This window comes from Gobio gobio (genome assembly GCF_949357685.1).
Source record: "Gobio gobio genome assembly, chromosome: 16".
Lineage (NCBI taxonomy): Eukaryota > Metazoa > Chordata > Actinopteri > Cypriniformes > Gobionidae > Gobio > Gobio gobio.
Window position 1 is genome coordinate 24,685,592 of NC_137109.1, and position 18,314 is coordinate 24,703,905.

Sequence of the window (18,314 nt, forward strand, 5' to 3'; positions counted from 1 at the left end):
GAATCAAATTATCTGATTTTTTCTTACCTTTTTAACCACATCAACTGAACTAATGATATTTCACAGTAATTTCCTCAGTAACAACCTTGCTTTTTGGATTTTAGCCTTGAATTTGAACTGGCATGTAAGTGCAATATGCAAAATATTCAAAAAGATAACTTATAGAAGTTGCAATTCTCAATGCAGTGATTCATTTGACAAGACATTTTTATTCTTAAAAAACATGAAAAAAGAAGCAGTACATTTGCGATTTCTATCTATTTTATGTTGTTGTTTTATTCTTTTTAACAGTTATCACCACATTGCCCTTTTGGGTAAATTACATCAATGATCTGAATCCGACTTGGATCCCAAACACAGTCTTCTTCAAGACCACTTCGCACCATGCCACAGTTTGGAGGGCACCAGGCAGTGTCGTATCCATTATCATGCCAGGTTTTTTGCAGTGGATGACCTTGATAATCAATCTTCTTCACTCTCCCAACATTGACCTTTACTCTTATAACATTCCGGGGGTTGTGAACGGGTGTCCCTTATTTTGCCACACCAAAGGTGGCAACCCTAACGTTAGTATGTGTGGCTTTAAACACAACTTGCTATAAAACGTAATGAAAATATGTACTATTCCACTGCGAAATTCTGATTCTGGCTGTTGGATGTGTGTTTTTTCTCCCCGGCCTCCCCGGCCCTCTCTTTTACTTTCACTTTCCTAGAATCGTCGACAATCATCACTATTCAAGCAACGTCACCACTCCACTGCAGCCAACCAGGCCACACCTTTTACGTTCTATGGGCCACACCCACGAAGATTAAATTGCGCGCCAGTTCAATCTTGGTTTGTTTGCTCTTTAATAATTAAGTGTTCAGTGTCGTGTTGGTGGACTTCTGAACTGAACAGGCAACCTCTGTTTTTTATAATAGATTTTATAATTATTCATAAAGTCACCATTTAAATATAGTTTCCAGGTAAGAGACATATGGATCAACATTGACAAGAAAACAACAAATTTTTTTATTTTCTTTATTATATCTTTATTTAGCATATTAACATACTTTTCAAATTTTTTCATTTTGATTTTACATTGCTTCAGAAATATAACTACAATAACAGGCCTACACTAGGCTATTACTAAAATCAATATTATTTAAATAAAATACAAAAAATAAAGCATTACTCAACTTATACTATGCATGTTTGTTTTTAGCAATGAATAAACAAGTAGTGTCAAAAATTAAAAGGTATGTAGCCCAATATAGCCTATATGACACAAAACTTAAAAGGTCAGAGCATTGTATAATGATCAAATTCTCAATACAACAATATATTTTAGGATAAAATACAGTAGGCTATAGGATTTACATCGCTCAGCTAACAAACATAACATACTCCTTAGTTTGGGCGAATTACATCAATGACTGTAATTCGTCTTGGATCCCAAACACAGTCTTTCTCAAGACCACTTCGTACCATCCCACAGTTTGGAGGGCACCAGGCAGTGTCATACCCATCATCATGCCAGGTTTTCTGCAGTGGATCACCTTGACAGTCAATCCTTTTCACTTTTCCAACATTAACCTTCACTCTCAGAACACTTCTCTGATGCATAGGTAAATGCGTAGGGACATTAAAGGCCTTTTCTACATCTCGGCTGAGGTAGACTCCACGTCCAAGTATGCCCTTAGACTGACAAATGCCATGAGCCTTGATTTTTTCTGCATTCTCCTTAGATGTGCCATAAAACATTGTGTATTCTTTATCTTCAACTGGATCAGCTTGAACAGTGTTTTGAAGGCTTGGTGGAATCACGTCAATAATAGTGATTCGCTCCGGATTCCAAACACAGTCTTCTTCAAGACCACTTGTCACCATCCCACATTTTGGAGGGCACCAGGCAGTGTTGTATCCCTTATCATGCCATGTTTTCTGCAGTGGATGATGTTTTTTGTCGATCCTCTTCACTCTCCCAACATTGACGTTCACTCTAATAACAACTCTCTTACTTGGTTTATCAAGCGGGTATCTGCTGGCCTTGTTAAGGTCTCGGCTGAGGTAGACGCCACATCCCAGCATTCCATTTTCAGATGGCTGAAAGCCAGAGTCTTTGATATCTTCTGCTGCTCTTTCAGTAGTGCCATGATACATTCGGTATATTTGATCATCCACAGGCTCTGTATTGCTTTGGAGACACGACACACCTGGACCCAAGTCACTCTCTGTCCACATGTTTAAGCCTAAAGACAAAAAATAATCAATCTACAGTTTTCATGTTTGGAAAGAGAATAGCAGAAAGAGGGAAGGAAGTCGATAAGGAGGAATACATGTTCACTGTACATTTTACATTAGAACATTTTTCTAAATAATCACATTCAGGCCAGGGTATAGGTTAGGGTTAAGGACGGGTTAGGGTTATGTTACTTACCTCTATGACAAATTCAGTCTGAGCAGAGATCAATTGTCTTGGACACACCTTAAACCAATAAGCTGAAGAGGCAGGAAAAAAGTAGCACAAGTGAGTACAGTGTATAGGTTTTTTTTCCCTGTAAAGAGTATATGTCAACATTATCAGTCTTCAGATGATTGGAGATGAGGTTCAAAGTACAGGTATAGATTGTACAGGTTTGTATGACTCAAGCGTGGACAAAACAGTCAGGCGATGCATATTAAAAGTCAAATTCAATAGAATGCAAACTTCTTATGCTGCGTTCACACCAAACGCGAATTGAGCGTCAAAATCGCGTCTAGTTTCACGCGCGAACATTTTGAATGCATTCGCGTGTCCGCAGAGAATTGGACGCGCGTAGAAATCGAGCATTTGAAGCGAAATTGACGCGCGTTCAAGGCACTCCAGGAGAAATATGTCATAAAACACCACTCTGCCTCTTTTCGTTTTCATTAAAAATATATATTAAGCATGAATAGCCACACAAATGTGGTCCAGGCAACTCCTACATTATCTTCACTGCATGTATGTTTAAATATCCTTAAAATATAAAGTTATGAAACTTCTCTTTGCCCTCAGTCAAAACGATTTGGCAGACAACAAATTATAGATTCATGAGAGCAAAGCTCGGCCGTTAGATCTACACAAAACGAACCACTACAGGACATCAGAGCCAGCGGCAGACGCCAGAAGGACTGGCCGAGGAAAGGCTGCCTTCGCCGGGGTTATGAGCAGTGATTGCCCGGTGATCGCCTGGATCTCACAACTCCAAAAACACAAGATTATTTTTTAAAATAGGCGCTCTCTTTATAAATAAACCACAGATTTGAGCTTTAAACAACTACATTCCCACCTGAAAAAGTCTTAAAACTACATTTTGTGACACAATAGTACTATTTTTAATTTATGCAGGGTTTCTCATACACGTCACTTTACCACGTGACAGCAGCAAGCAGGCTTCCGCGCCGCGGGACCTCCAGACGCGCGTCAACGCGCCTTTCCATTGACTTAACATTGAAATCACTCGCGCCTGACGCTCAATTCGCGTTTGGTGTGAACGCAGCATTATAATGCTGAGGCTAAACAATGCTGCAGAGACAGGCAGAATAAACTGGAATAAATTGACCAAATAACAGGCATGAGAAACTCAGGAAGGAAATGGGCAAAGAACTTTGCAGAATTATACAGTGCTATTGACTAAAAGCTTTTTTAATTTCATGAAAACCAAGAAGACATTTTAGATAACATTAACTATTACAGTATAAAATAATTTCACCGGTTATTCTGGGATTTCTAGGCTTAATGACCAAAACACATAGACAAAGTGGTGCCTTACCTCTGATGTCGCTTCTAATGCTGATGGTTAGCCGCATATAAATGGCACATTTTCTGGGTGTGTCCATGACCGTAAGTGTTCCATTGAGTATCAGTTTCTTTTCCTCTTAGTAAGCTATTATGGATTGCAACAACACTGCATCAGGGCATCTAGTTGACTTCATCCATATAGTTCCATCAACTAAAACTGATGGTTTTTGGTCTTTTTGCATTCAAAAAGTTCAGAAATGTTTTCTTTGTCCATGGGCTTTTGCCTTCATCAATAGGGCAGTATCTAATGTATGAGAATAACTGCACTCCAACAGAATACAGTACATGATTAACTTATGTGATGTACTGTAGATCCAGTTTACATTTAAAGGGATAGTTCACCCAAAAATGAAAATTACTCCATGATTTACTCACCCTCAAGCCATAGGTGTATATGTCTTTCTTCTTTCAGACGAATGCAATCGGAGTTATATTAAATAATGTCCTGGCTCTTCCAAGCTTTATAATGACAGTGAATAGAGGATTCGATTTTGAAGCCCAAAAAAAGTGAAGCGATGCGTTTGTGAAAGAAAAATATCCATATTTATAAAAAAAAAAAAAAAAAAAACTCCTGGCAGAAGGCCCACACAATTCGACTTACACCAAAAGAGTAACCCCTGACGCGATGTATGTTCGACTCCTCATGCGATTCAAACAAATAGAGCTGGGCAACAAACTCAAGATCTCTGAAATTTCTTTTTAAAAATTCTCGTTTTAGACTTCTAATTTTTTGATCGGTGATTTGTTTTGCTCTATCCTCTGCACCTCCGCATTTGTCTTTCACCGTAAATTGATGCATTCGGCCGTCTGTCACAAGCTAGTTATTTTAGTTAAAAAAGTTTTAAATATGGATATTTTTCTTACACAAATGCATCGCTTCGCTTCAGAAGGCCTTTATTAACCCCCCGGAGCTGTGTGGATTACTTTTATGATGGATGGATGCACTTTTATGGGCTTCAAAATCCAATTCTCCATTCACTGCCATTATAAAGCTTGGAAGAGCCAGGATATTATTTAATATATATCTCAGATTGTGTTCCTCTGAAATAAGAAAGTCATACACCTAGGATGGCTTGAGGGTGAGTAAATCATGGGGTAATTTTCAATTTTGGGTGAACTATCCCATTAACAGAGATCTTTAACAGGGGGTCTGCAACGGATCTTAAATTAATTTTTGCAACTTCAACCAATCCTCAAAAAAACTAAAATTCAGATGAAGTGTTTAATTTTCCCTTCGCATTAAAATGTATTATGTAAAACTAACCCTACTCTATTATTATTACTCTACTTCTAATTATTCTATTATCTATATGTATTCTTCTAAATATCTTCTATTCTTCCATTTAAATACATGAATATATGCATCTCTCAGTCCACCAAAGGGGTCATTTTTGGCTGAAAAAACATGCACACTGAATTTAAAAAAAATCGTGCCTGGAAAATGTATGTTTTATTGAAAGGGTGACATTGCCCCCTACTGGTGCAATGAGGCCAGTTAAAAATAAAAGCCCACTGACAGAAATCAGTGCTTCACAAATGTAAAATTGTGATTTTTTTTATTTATTTACTGTAACCAATAGATGCATTACTTCATTAGGTACCTTAAGGTGTTATGTAAAAAAACACTGAAGACGGAAATACAATCAAGTTGAAAGTGCCAGAATTATATTTATACGCATTAAGCATAACATAATCTGTTATATGTTGAAATATATTGATCTCAAGTAAACAAAACAAAACTGAGATCTTATTTTGAACTGAAACTACAAATAAAACCATTAAAAACTATTTTCATTACTTGCAATAGTATAAACATCATCTGAAATAAAATAAAATATATAAAAACATTTAAAAAAAGTTGTTTAAAAAAACTATTTAGGCTGCTAAGGCAATTCATTTAGTTTAACTTGATGTAATAAAATAACAAAACAAAAAAAAAGTGATATAGAACTTGATATAAAAACTATAAATTTTAATAAAAATGACAAACACACATTTGAACTAAAATGAAAAAGTAAAATATAAAAATAAAAACCTATTATCAAAAACTATAAAATCATCTCAATTATACTAAAACAACACTGGTTATAGACAAACACCAAACATTCACAAAGTTTTGTTTCCCTTTAAACAGGAATCTTTATTTGAATTATCATCTGGATACTTTCAACCATTCCAAGCAGACAAGTGTGGCATGAAAACAACCATATTGTAAAAGATTACATTTCTTTTCAACATTATTATAATTGACATAAAAACAAAACAAAATCAGCCTTATAGCCACTCTTCATGATGCTCTGCTGAACATCTCCTTCAGTGGTCCCGAAGATATGCGATGATTTATCTGATGTGTGATGTACGGTCCCACTTCATAATCTTCAAAGCAGCATGATTCTGACCTTTTAAAACATGGTTCAACTAATCAAAATAGATTTGAACACGTGTCCCCTTTAGGTAATCTCAACTGAAATATTTCTTTGTGGCAAAATCACCACTATGAGAAGGAAGAAAAGAATAAAAATGAGAGCTTCACTACCTGAAATATACACAGACCAGGCATAACATTATGACCAGGTGAAGTGAATAACATGGATTATCTCTTCATCACGGCACCCGTTAGTGGGTGGGATATATTAGGCTGCAAGTGAACATTTTGTCCTCAAAGTTGATGTGTAAACTTAGAAGCAGGAAAATGGGCAAGCGTAAGGATTTGAGGGAGTTTGATAAGGGCAAAATTGTGATGGCCAGACGACTAGGTCAGAGCATCACCAAAACTGCAGCTCTTGAGGGGTCCCATGCTGACCCCTGTCAGAACTGGACCACGGAGCAAAGGAAGAAGGTGGCCTGGTCTGATGAATCACATTTTCTTTTACATCACGTGGATGGCCGGGTGCGTGTGCGTTGCTTACCTGGGGAACACACACATGGCACCAGGATGCACTATGGGAACAAGACAAGCCAGCAGAGGCAGTGCGATGCTTTGGGCAATGTTCTGCTGGGAAACCTTGTGTCCTGCCATCCATGTGGATGTTACTTTGACACGTACCACCTGCCTAAGCATTGTTGAAGACCATTCATGGAAACGGTATTCCCTGCTGGCTGTGGCCTCTTTCGGCAGGATAATGCGCCCTGCCACAAAGCAAAAATGGTTCAGGAATGGTTTGAGGAGCACAACAAAGAGTTTGAGGTGTTGACTTGGCCTCCAAATTCCCCAGATCTCAATCCAATCGAGCATCTGTGGGATGTGCTGAACAAACAAGTCCGATCCAGGGAGGCTCCACCTCGCATCTAACAGGACTTAAAGGATCTGCTGCTAACATCTTAGTACCAGATACCACAGCACACCTTCGGGGTCTAGTGGAGTCCATGCCTCGACGGGGCAGGGCTGTTTTGGCAGCAAAAGGGGGACCAACACAATATTAGGATCATTATGTTATGCCTGATCTGTGTATTTGCGATCATAAAAACTTAAGAAGAATATATCCAGGCATATTAGGGCATTAGAAAGCAGAGGCAACACTGATTTAATGGACGCTTAGCAGGAGGATGGAAACTAAAAGTAAGACATGTATATGTTACAGCCTATTGTAAAAAAAACTAAATAACTTTGGACTTTCAAGTAAATCCTGTCTGACTAAAAACGTCAAGGGTTGTTTTCAATGGTGTGCGTTTAAAGGGTAACTAAACCCTAAACCAACTTTTTTTAGTTAATGATCTGTAATACAGGGGCTTTATTAATGCTGTTCATTGATTCGAGTAAATGTTTTGACATTTGAGTATAAAGTGTTTTAATTCTATAAAATATGGTGTAAAACCGTAAAAGCCCACTTTTCCAGCATTTTTTGAAAATTGCCAGTGGGTGGAGTTAAGCTCTGAGCAGGGGTTTAGTTACCCTTTAAAGAAGCCTAATCACATCAAACATTACAACACATCACTATTTAATTAGTTAGACCAGGTACCACCATTTACAATAACATAATCAGTTAATATGTTTAATCTGGCCAATAGATAGGTTGAATCAATAGTACTACTTTGCAATTAAAGGGTAACTAAACCCCTGCTCAGAGCTTAACTCCACCCACTGGCAATTTTCAAAAAATGCTGGAAAAGTGGGCAGAGCCCGGCGGACACAGAGGGGACGAACCGAGGGCGGGGCTGAGCGGAGGGTGTGCATCTGAGACCCGCAGTAACGGGTTGATTGACAGCTGTCTGACTCGCGAGTCGTAGAGATGGAGAATGACTGGAGTGACGCCAGCTTTGCAACAGAGCGGTCATTTCTCCTACCTTCACCTGAAGTGGAGGAGGGTGGATTGTCTGTAGATACAAACCCGGAGCCTTATCAATGCGAGCCGCTGCTCAAACTGCGTTAACTCCCGATGCCGACGATGCTAGTGAAGCAGCCGCGCAAGAGAACTGACCTAATCTATCTGCGTCCGCGGCAACCACTTGCGTGTCAGGGTTTGAAAGTGCGTCTCATGTATGAAAATTATCTGTACGTTACACATGACGGGCGGCAATAATATCTCAAGAAAAGCCTGACGTGTACTGACAACTGCATTATTTAACCGTATTTCCTTCAATACAATGTTAAAGCAAGTGTCAAGTGAGTTTCATTCATAATGTTTACTTCATGTAACATGACAGTTCATACTGGAGTGAACTTGAAGCCGTTCTCATCGTGTGATTGGGGGAGACATTTCTGAGGGCGTGGTGAGCTCGTGCCAGGGGCGCGGATAGTGAGCCGTTGGAGGTACCATCCTACGTCACGATGTACCACAACGTCCAATAGGAAAATTCAACTGCAGTAGCCACCGTTCAACCTTAAGAGGGCAGCACTTTGGCGGTTTTACACCACATTTTATAGAATTAAAACACTTTATACTCAAATGTCAAAACATTTACTCGAATCAATGAACAGCATTAATAAAGCCCCATTATTACAGATCATTAACTAAAAAAAGTTGGTTTAGGGTTTAGTTACCCTTTAATGTGATTGAATTTCAAACAGCCCCTTCTCACCTTATAGTTTTTAATGTAGGCATATAATATTTCATTTTGGACCAATGTAGGTAACGGTTTTCCCAGTCTTTTTCAGCGTTTCCAGAAGAACATCCGTATCTTTGTCTGACTCAACGAAGACCTTCTTATTGGGGAGATCAATGTCGAACTTGACATCTGTTGAGAAACACAACTGAACTATGAACTATGTCAAAGGCTTAAAGGGACCTTGACTAGTTCACCACATTAAAAAGCACATCTCACAAAAAAAAAGAACATGAAGCTACATTTTGGATGTATTTAACCAATGTAGTCTCACTTTCACAAACATCTAAGTTAGCTTAAATAGTTATGACAGGTTAACATACACAGTTCAAACGCCATACATGAGGAGACTGTTTGAAATATGAAATACTTAGAAGCCTACCCAGTTTTTTAAGCACTCGAGTCACTGCACCAGAGCATCCCTCACATGTCATGTCAACAAAAAACTCGTGAGTCTGTCATGAGGAAAGAAAACACATTTGATTCAATTCTAAGGGAGAATAACAAGCTAGCTAACGTTACAAAGCTAAGAGTAAGCGAAGTTATCGAAAATAGTGATTTAGGATGTCCAATAATCTGACAGCAGATCTTTGCGAGTTCAATTTTAGATTGAATGTGAAATTACCGTCATGATCGATCCGATTGTCTGTGCGAGCTCAAATCTGCAGACTCGCTTTTGCTGGGACTGTTGCTTTACAGATGATGACGCGTGTTTAGTTTAGGGCTCGTCCCTAATTTCTAACATTTTCTGACAAGCGTTCATTTGAACCACCAACTAAACGTACATATATCCGCTCAAAGCAGCCATATTTCGAAAACTCTCTATACTAAATATCACGTTTGTGTTACGAGTCAACGCGTTACTTTTCGAATGATATACAAGTGTACTATAAACACGTAGTAGTCACGCACAATACATAATTTACATGATCCCTTTTGCTTGACGCTCCCTCTGCAGGCAGTAAAATAAAATAACATAAAATAAAATGAAATAAAATAAAATAAAATGAAATAAAATAAAACAATTAAAAAATAATAATGGTTGGAAGAATTACAGGAACAACGAGTTACGTTTCGGATAATGTACAAGCGTACAATAAAAAACGTACAATACATATTTTTAAATGCCTCATTTTTCTTGATGCAAGCATTAAAAATAATAATAAATTAAATTAATTAAAATATAATAAAACAATTTAAAAAATAATAAAAAATAATGGTTGAAAGAATTGCCCAATTACACTGAATGCGATTGCAGATTCTCAAACAATAGCGATCTCTCGAAATTGTTTTAACATAATAAACGTTCGTTTTACTTTTGCCACAGGCGCAACATGGGATGTGGATACAATTTAAAAGTTAAAATCTTTCATTTTCAAACCAGAAACACAGAAGCATTAGATACGTTTGTTGTTGTTTTTTCTGTTACAGACAGAAGTGAAATCAGCTGACCGACACGTGTTGATGGTCATGTGACAGCACAGCAGCAGGAGGAGGAAGACGCGAGCAGACTCGGATCATATCATGTCCGTTCACTTGTGTGCGTCTGTGCTTTCATAGCATGTCCGGGTTCAGACATGGATTTTATGAGCTTTACATAGTAGGTGTATATCATTCAGCTGTGCTAACGGTAAGTCCAAGTCTGTCATCTCATGAATCTAACGTTACTAGCTCTACATTACATTAGCATATACAAGGTCTTCAGTTGTGACAGCACTGACAGCGCAAGGGAAATTCAGGACATATTACTGCTTTTTTTTTTTTTTTTTTTTTTTTAAACCTTTACACTTTATTACCACAGATTACTGTCGGGAACGATCTAAAGGTTCTCCCTTTAAATGAAAATACACTTGTCTTTTGTGATTTCCTTGTAGAATAGAATATATACTGTTCTGTACTACATTAACATCGTTACTTTCCGTGACATTTTACAATAAGGTGTCATTCGTTCGTTAATATGAACTAAGAATTAACATACTTCTACAACATAGCATTTACTAATAAATTTTTATGAGCAAAATATGTATTTGTTAATATAAGCTAATGCACTGTTAACTAACAACTAACAAACCATGAACAATTATATTTTACTAACGAACATAACAAAGATTAATAAATGCTTTGAGAATTGCTCATTGTTAGTTCATGTTAGCTAATGCATTTACGAATGTTAACAAATGGGACCTTATTGTAAAGTTTTACCATACTTAATAAGACAGCAAGTCTATGTCAATGTCCTTGTCTGAAATTTTAAAATGTTCCAGTAGTTGTTAGAGAAGCATTGAATATACAGTACTGGGTTTCTTGATGTTTGTATTGCTTTAAAAAAGCCTAAAACTGTGACTATAAGTTGTTCCCGTAGATTTACTTTGTTTGTTAAGACTTATATTTAGAGCATCTTTTTTATGCAAATATTCTATTAAATTTACTTCAATAACAAGTTAACTGCATGGTCATGAAATACTTTTTTCCCGCGTTTATTTGTTTTTATTTTGATTTGACTTTTACATACAGAGACAGTGAGGAGTCAATGGGAAATGTGTTTAAGCACTGGCCACTCCAAAGTCAAATATTGATTTTAGATGTGTGTCAGCACTGAATAGAGTTGCTTTGCATTATCATATAGTGTTGCTTTCATGCTCCGATAACTGTAGCAATAGAATTGGGCTATCTATAATTTGTGTCAGTTACAGCTTTTACTCCATGACTCAATGAGCTGAATTGTCTCAAATCTTGCCACATATGTGGTTTGGAACAATTTCAAATAGTTGTGACATCTTTCTGACATACTGTGCAAGCTGGTGGTGGCAGTGTGATGCTTTGGGCAATGTTCTGCTGGGAAACCTTGGGTCCTGCCATCCATGTGGATGTTACTTTGACACGTACCACCTGCCTAAGCATTGTTGCAGACCATGTACACCCTTTCATGGAAACGATATTCCCTGGTGACTGGATAATGGATCTTTCGGCAGGATAATGCGCCCTGCCACAAAGCAAAAATGGTTCAGGAATGGTTTGACAACAACAAGTTTGAGGTGTTGACTTGGCCTCCATATTCCCCAGATCTCAATCCAATCGAGCATCTGTGGGATGTGCCGAACAAATAAGTCTGATCCATGGAGGCCCCACCTCGCAACTTACAGGACTTAAATGATCTGCTGCTAACATATTGGTACCACAGCACACCTTCAGGGGTCTAGTGGAGTCCGTGCTCAACGGGTGGGGCTGTTTTGGCAGCAAAAGCAAACCAACACAATATTAGGAAGGTGGTCATAATGTTATGCCTGATTGGTGTATGTATATATATATATATATATATATATATATATATATATATATATATATATATATATATATATATATATATATATATATATATATATATATATATATATATATATATATATATTAGTATGTGTGCGTATTATATGAGAGAGAGAGAGAGAACTTTTATGTGCTATTTTTTTGCAGCTTACATAATACACATCTGCCAATTTGACAACACATTAATAATTATTTTCTCATAATTTTCTCTATATGCATAATTATACAGATGGTGGCTGTGAATGATGCAAAAGTTCATTTGAGCTTCTCTGTGAAATTCTCACTGCTACATTAAAGTGTCAGATATAACTAATGTTGATTGCACACAGTCATTTTGCATGTTTGAAATCTTCGTATTGCTTTTAGCCCCAAGAGATGATAAAAAATATGACGACACAAAGGGCATTGTGCGTCATGCGTGTGTTCTGGGAGGGCTATTAACTCTGTTCATTTGTCTGCGATCACAGTTCCTGTAGATGCAGCGTCTCTGCAGGGAAGCTTTTGATCAGTGAAGCTATCAGTGGCAAATTACACCCTACCAAAGCAAGCATGGCCTCTGATATCAACTATCAGGATGGTAAACCAATTTCCTTTGCAATATGGGACACTGATTGTGACTGTTGTTTTGTTTTGTTTTTTTGGTTAAGCTTGGTGGAAGATAATGTTATAAATGAATGAACAAATGTACGCTACTGTTCAAAAGTTTGAAGTCAGTAAGATTTTTTTAAAGAAGTTAATACTATTAATTAGTAAGGAGGATGCATAAATTGATCAAAAGTGACAGTAAAGACGTTTATAATGTTACTTTTTAATTCAAATAAATGCTGTTCTTATGAAAACCGCAAACCATAATATTAGAATGATTTCTGAAGGAACATGTTACACTAAAGACGCTGAAAATCCAGCTTTTCCATCACAGAATAAATTACACTTCAAAATACATTCAAACCGAAAACAGCTATTTTAAATGGCAGTAATGTTTTACAAATTATTACTGCTTTTATTTGTTTTTGATCAAATAAATTGATGGGCATAAGAGACTTCTTTCAAAAATATAAAAAAATCTTGCCAATGCCAAACTTTCGAACAGTAGTGTATGTGTGCTTTTTATGTAATAGCTATATTTGTGTGATGGTCTTAGGCCCAGACTTTTCTAGAAGAGATGAGAGCCCCACTGAAGATGAGCCCATCCGTTCACCTGGTTCCCCACGGCAGACAGAATATGAACGGATCGGAGGAAGAACAGGATCCTCGTAAGCACTGTGATCTTCGCCTATTAAATCTTTTATGTTCATATGACCTATTTTAATTTTGTTTGATTTTTTTTCAGGTTTTTTCAGACCATAATTCATTTACTAAAAGGGAATATTGGCACGGGACTGCTCGGCTTGCCTCTGGCTGTCAAGAATGCAGGACTCCTGGTAGGACAGAAAATCTAATTTGGAGATGAATGGTCATGATGTTGTTTTATTTTGAACTCTTCTGGTCTTGTGTTCTAGTTTATCTTATTTCCTCATTGTGGCAGTTGTTGTATGTCCTGATCTGCAACATCGTGTTAGCCTTTCATTTTCATATATCTAACGTTTCTCATAAGTGTTATGATATTTAAGAACTTCCACACATACCACACCTTTAGGTTTTTGAACAGGCAGCACAAACAGTGATTGTTCATGTTTGTACAGCCTTCTGGTTAGAGAACAGCTTTTTTGTTGTCTTCACTGACTGAGATCTGCTCGTGCTAGTATAGGGTGCAAATATAACTACAGTGCCCTCCACTAATATTGGCACCCTTGGTAAATATGAGCAAAGGCGGCTGTGAAAATAAATCTGCATTGTTTATCCTTTTGATTATTATTATTTTTTATATGAAAAAAAATCACAAAATTCTATCCTTTCATTGAAGTAAAAAATCCCTGAAGTATTTTCCCATTCATATTTACAGTTTTTTTTTTTTTAGCACACCAGGTTGACTAGGATAGTGAAATTGTCCAGCTATGACTTCTTGTTCCAAAGGAGTAAAAATATGAGGAAACACAAAGACCAAGTTCCTTTAATCATTCATCACAATGAGAAAAACCAAAGAATATAGTTCTGATGTGCAGCAAAAGATTGTTGAGTTTCACAAAATAGAAAGTGTCTGTAAGAAAATAGCTAAAGCATTTAAAATTCCCATTTCCACCATCAGGGCAATAATTAAGAAGTTCCAGTCAACTAAATATGTTACGAATCCGCCTGGAAGAGGATGTGTGTCTAAATCATCCTAATGCGCGGTGAATTGCATTTAGTATAAATATAAATGCAAAAAAAGCCACATCCTCTTAACAAAAATGACTGTCATAATTCATTACTCTGTAATACATGACTATTTTATTTTAATATAATTACATTCAGTATGAATATACCACATTTCTGCCAGAATACCTTGGTTAGAGTTAGTGTTACGACAGTAAATCATTGGTAAATATTGGTGATCAGTGTGACTGGCAGGAAAAAAAGTTCAAATAAAAATGCTGCCATTGTTACAGAGTTTAAGGAAACAAAAAAACAAGAATTATAACATTTATTTGTATTTTATTTCTAATAATTTAATACTTTCATATTCTGGTCATATTCATATTTTCGTTTTCCTTCTTTAATGTTCACTACCATTCAAAGTTTAATGTAAGAATATTTATTTTTATAAAAGAATATGAAGTATTTTATGCTCTTCAAGAATACAGAAATGCAGTAAAAACTGTAATTTTGAGAAATATGATTACAATTTAGTGTTTCAGTGTTTTCTATTTTAATATATTATCAAATGTAATTTATTCCTGTGATGTCAAAGCTGTATTTTCAGCATCATTACCCCAGTCTTCAGTGTCACATGATCCTTCAGAAATTATTCTAATATGCTGATTTGCTGCTCAAGAAACATTTATTATTTAAACAGTTGTGCTTTTTCATATTTATGTGGAAACCATGATACTTTTTTAAAAACTTTAATTTCATAACTTTGATGAATAGAAAGTTCAAAAGAAAATTATTTTTTGGATCATTATAAATGTCTTCACTGGCAATTTTTATCAATTTAATGTGTCCTTGATTCCGAATAAAAGTATTAATTTCTATATTAATTGTACAGACCCAAAACTTTTGAACAGTAATGCAAGTCAATTAAAATTTTCCACATTTAATGCATCTGTCATGTCTGTCCATAGCACAAACTAGGTCTAATACTAAAGGTTATGTCTATGTTTAAATCCCTTAAAGTCCCAGTGAACTTTCACGCTTTGACCTTTTCGCTAGTTGTATTTTTAGGGATTCTTTGTGTACACATCATTACTATTTTTTTATCATATAAAATCCTTCCTCCCAAATTGTTCTCTAGACTGCATAGTGGAGATGCACAAACCTAACCAATTAAGTGATGTAAAAGTGCACATTTTGTGTTGATAATTAGATATGTTATTAGCATATTAGAATGATTTCTGAGGGATCATGTGACACGGATGATTGGAGGAATGATGCTGAAAATGTAGCTTTGCATCACAGGGATACATTACATTTTAAAATGTTAAATATATTTAAAAAGAAAAGAGTTATTTTAAATTGCAATAATATTTCGCAATGTGGCTTTTTATTTTCAACCATTTAAGTTTGTATAGTGCTTTTTTTTGCATCAATATTCAAAAAGGGAGTTGTCAGTTAACAAGTTAAACATGCTTTATCATTGGGTTGATGTTCTCTGTCTCTTATATGTTGCAGGTGGGGCCTTTAAGTCTTCTGGTCATGGGTATAGTGGCTATACACTGCATGAACCTCCTTGTGAAATGTGCACATCATCTTAGCGTAAAGTAAGAATAAACAGCTTGAGTGTTTTTAGAAATACTGCCCCTCACTTTCTTGGCAGGTTTTTTTTTCCTGCCATGGTGAATTTGAGTTTCTTTTAGTTTGCTTTATCATATGCATTCAGCTAAAAAGTTTAGATATTTTTAAAGTTGCTTCATTTAGTCAGTGTTAAAGGCACAATATGTAAGATTTTTGGATTAAAATGTCAAAAAACCACAAGAACAGTGTTGTATTCTGTTGACTTGTGTACTTGCATTATCCCAAATGTTTCCAACAATGTTTAAATCAAGCTAAATAAGCCATTTTAACCAGGACACAGACCTTTGTTGTGCCTTTAAACGCAAATCTAACTCTATAGGGCTGTCACTTGAATTCATAGGTTAAATTAATTAATTAATGAATCCATGGTCTATTGATTAAATGTAGGTGTTTGTTCAGGGACATTTTAGTAGAATATAAATGTTTTGTGTTTATTTTTTTCTACTTTTCTAAATAAATATTGTCTGTATTTAGGATGGGCAAGCCCTTTCTTTCCTATGGAGATGCAGTGGAGTATGGCATGGAGAACGTGCCATGGCTGAGCAGACACTCTTTGTGGGGAAGGTAGTTGAACAACTTTGTTTCAGTGCTTACAAGGCAGTTTTTTTATATTCAGTAGTCTGTTAAAGTTGACATGCAGTTTGTGCTGTTCTCACCATAATCTTTGACCACTTGTGACTCATTCAGCACCTGATCTATGTGCTGTTTCACATTGTGCATATGATAGCATATATAGTAATCATACTCTACTGTTCAAATGTTTGGAGTCAGTAAGATTTATTTAATGTTTATGGAAGAAGTCTCTTATACACACCAAGTCTCCATTTATTTAATCAAAACAACAACAGATAAAAACCCAATGGTGATGTTTTTAAAACAACATTTGTCTATTTTGATAGATTTTAAAATGCAATTTATTCATGTGATGGCAAAGTTGTATTTTCAGCATCATTACTCCACTCTTCAGTGTCACATGATCCTTCAGAAATCATTCTTATATGATGATTTGCTGCTCAAGAAATATTAAATATTAAAAACAGTTTAATAATACAAATAAAATTTGGGGGGGTTATTTATTTATTTTTGATGAATAGAAAATTCAAAAGAACAGCATTTTAAAAAAAAACAAACGTTATACTGTAAATGTCTTTACCGTATTTTCCGGACTATAAATTGCTCTGGAATATAAGTCGCATCAGTCAAAAAATGCGTCATGGAGAGGAAAAAAACATGTATAAGTCGCACTGGACTATAAGTCGCATTACAGTGAGGAAAATAAGTATTTGAACACCCTGATATTTTGCAAGTTCTCACACTTAGAAATCATGGAGGGGTCTGAAATTGTCATCGTAGGTGCATGTCCACTGTGAGAGACATAATCTAAAAAAAAAAAAATCCAGAAATCACAATGTATGATTTTTTAACTATTTATTTGTATGATACAGCTGCATAAGTATTTGAACACCTGACTATCAGCTAGAATTCTGACCCTCAAAGATCTGTTAGTCTGCCTTTAAAATGTCCACCTCCACTCCATTTATTATCCTAAATTAGACGCACCTGTTTGAGGTTGTTAGCTGCATAAAGACACCTGTCCACCCCATACAATCAGTAAGAATCCAACTACTAACATGGCCAAAACCAAAGAGCTGTCCAAAATTGTACACCTCCACAAGGCTGGAAAGGGCTATGGGGAAATTGCCAAGCAGCTTGGTGAAAAAAGGTCCACTGTTGGAGCAATCATTAGAAAATGGAAGTTGAAAATGACTGTCAATCTCCCTCGGACTGGGACTCCATGCAAGATCTCACCTCGTGGGGTCTCAATGATCCTAAGAAAGGTGAGAAATCAGCCCAGAACTACACCGGAGGAGCTGGTCAATGACCTGAAAAGAGCTGGGACCACCGTTTCCAAGGTTACTGTTGGTAATACACTAAGACGTCATGGTTTGAAATCATGCATGGCACGGAAGGTTCTCCTGCTTAAACCAGCACATGTCCAGGCCCGTCTTAAAGGGGTGGTAAACCACGATTTCACTATTCTAACTTAAGCTAGCGTGTAATGTTGCTGCTTTAGCATAAACAACATCTGCAAAGTTACAACGTTCAAAGTTTAAAGCAAAGGGAGATATTTGCTTTTAAAGAAATCCATTTCTAAGAACTACAGCAAACGGCCAGTAGGCGACTACACACATTCCTCCAGGGTTGGTGACATCACCAGGCTCAATATTTACATAAACCCCTCCTCCGAGAATATTAAATAAGGGGGGGTGA

The 18,314-nt window shown here is 36.4% G+C and overlaps 2 protein-coding genes and 1 pseudogene across 4 annotated transcripts in view; 1 reads left to right on the top strand and 2 right to left on the bottom strand.

The window, feature by feature from the left end:
* Positions 1–278: 278 nt before the first annotated feature.
* Positions 279–3,205, bottom strand: LOC307140011 (annotated as a pseudogene). Its single transcript, XR_013818691.1, has 4 exons — positions 3,097–3,205; positions 2,421–2,482; positions 1,388–2,232; positions 279–532 (listed from the first exon to the last, which is right to left on the bottom strand). The product of XR_013818691.1 is annotated as an uncharacterized misc_RNA (transcript).
* Positions 3,206–5,329: 2,124 nt separating this feature from the next.
* On the bottom strand, positions 5,330–9,827 carry atox1 (antioxidant 1 copper chaperone). Its single transcript, XM_079839121.1, has 4 exons — positions 9,475–9,827; positions 9,232–9,304; positions 8,826–8,981; positions 5,330–6,205 (listed from the first exon to the last, which is right to left on the bottom strand). The coding sequence occupies exons 1-3, from the start codon at positions 9,478–9,480 to the stop codon at positions 8,857–8,859; spliced, it is 204 nt and encodes a 67-aa protein (XP_079695247.1). The 5' UTR covers positions 9,481–9,827; the 3' UTR covers positions 5,330–6,205; positions 8,826–8,856.
* Positions 9,828–10,329: 502 nt separating this feature from the next.
* Positions 10,330–18,314, top strand: part of slc36a1 (solute carrier family 36 member 1) — a 93,263-nt gene continuing 85,278 nt past the window's right edge. Inside the window, exons 1-6 of one of the 2 annotated variants that reach the window (XM_079838219.1) lie at positions 10,330–10,479; positions 12,641–12,750; positions 13,315–13,426; positions 13,504–13,594; positions 15,921–16,009; positions 16,518–16,607. In XM_079838219.1, the coding sequence (XP_079694345.1) occupies positions 12,723–12,750; positions 13,315–13,426; positions 13,504–13,594; positions 15,921–16,009; positions 16,518–16,607 (410 nt within the window). In that variant the 5' untranslated portion in view covers positions 10,330–10,479; positions 12,641–12,722. The remainder of the gene's footprint in view (positions 10,480–12,640; positions 12,751–13,314; positions 13,427–13,503; positions 13,595–15,920; positions 16,010–16,517; positions 16,608–18,314) is intronic. The other variant, XM_079838220.1, reaches the window with a different exon arrangement.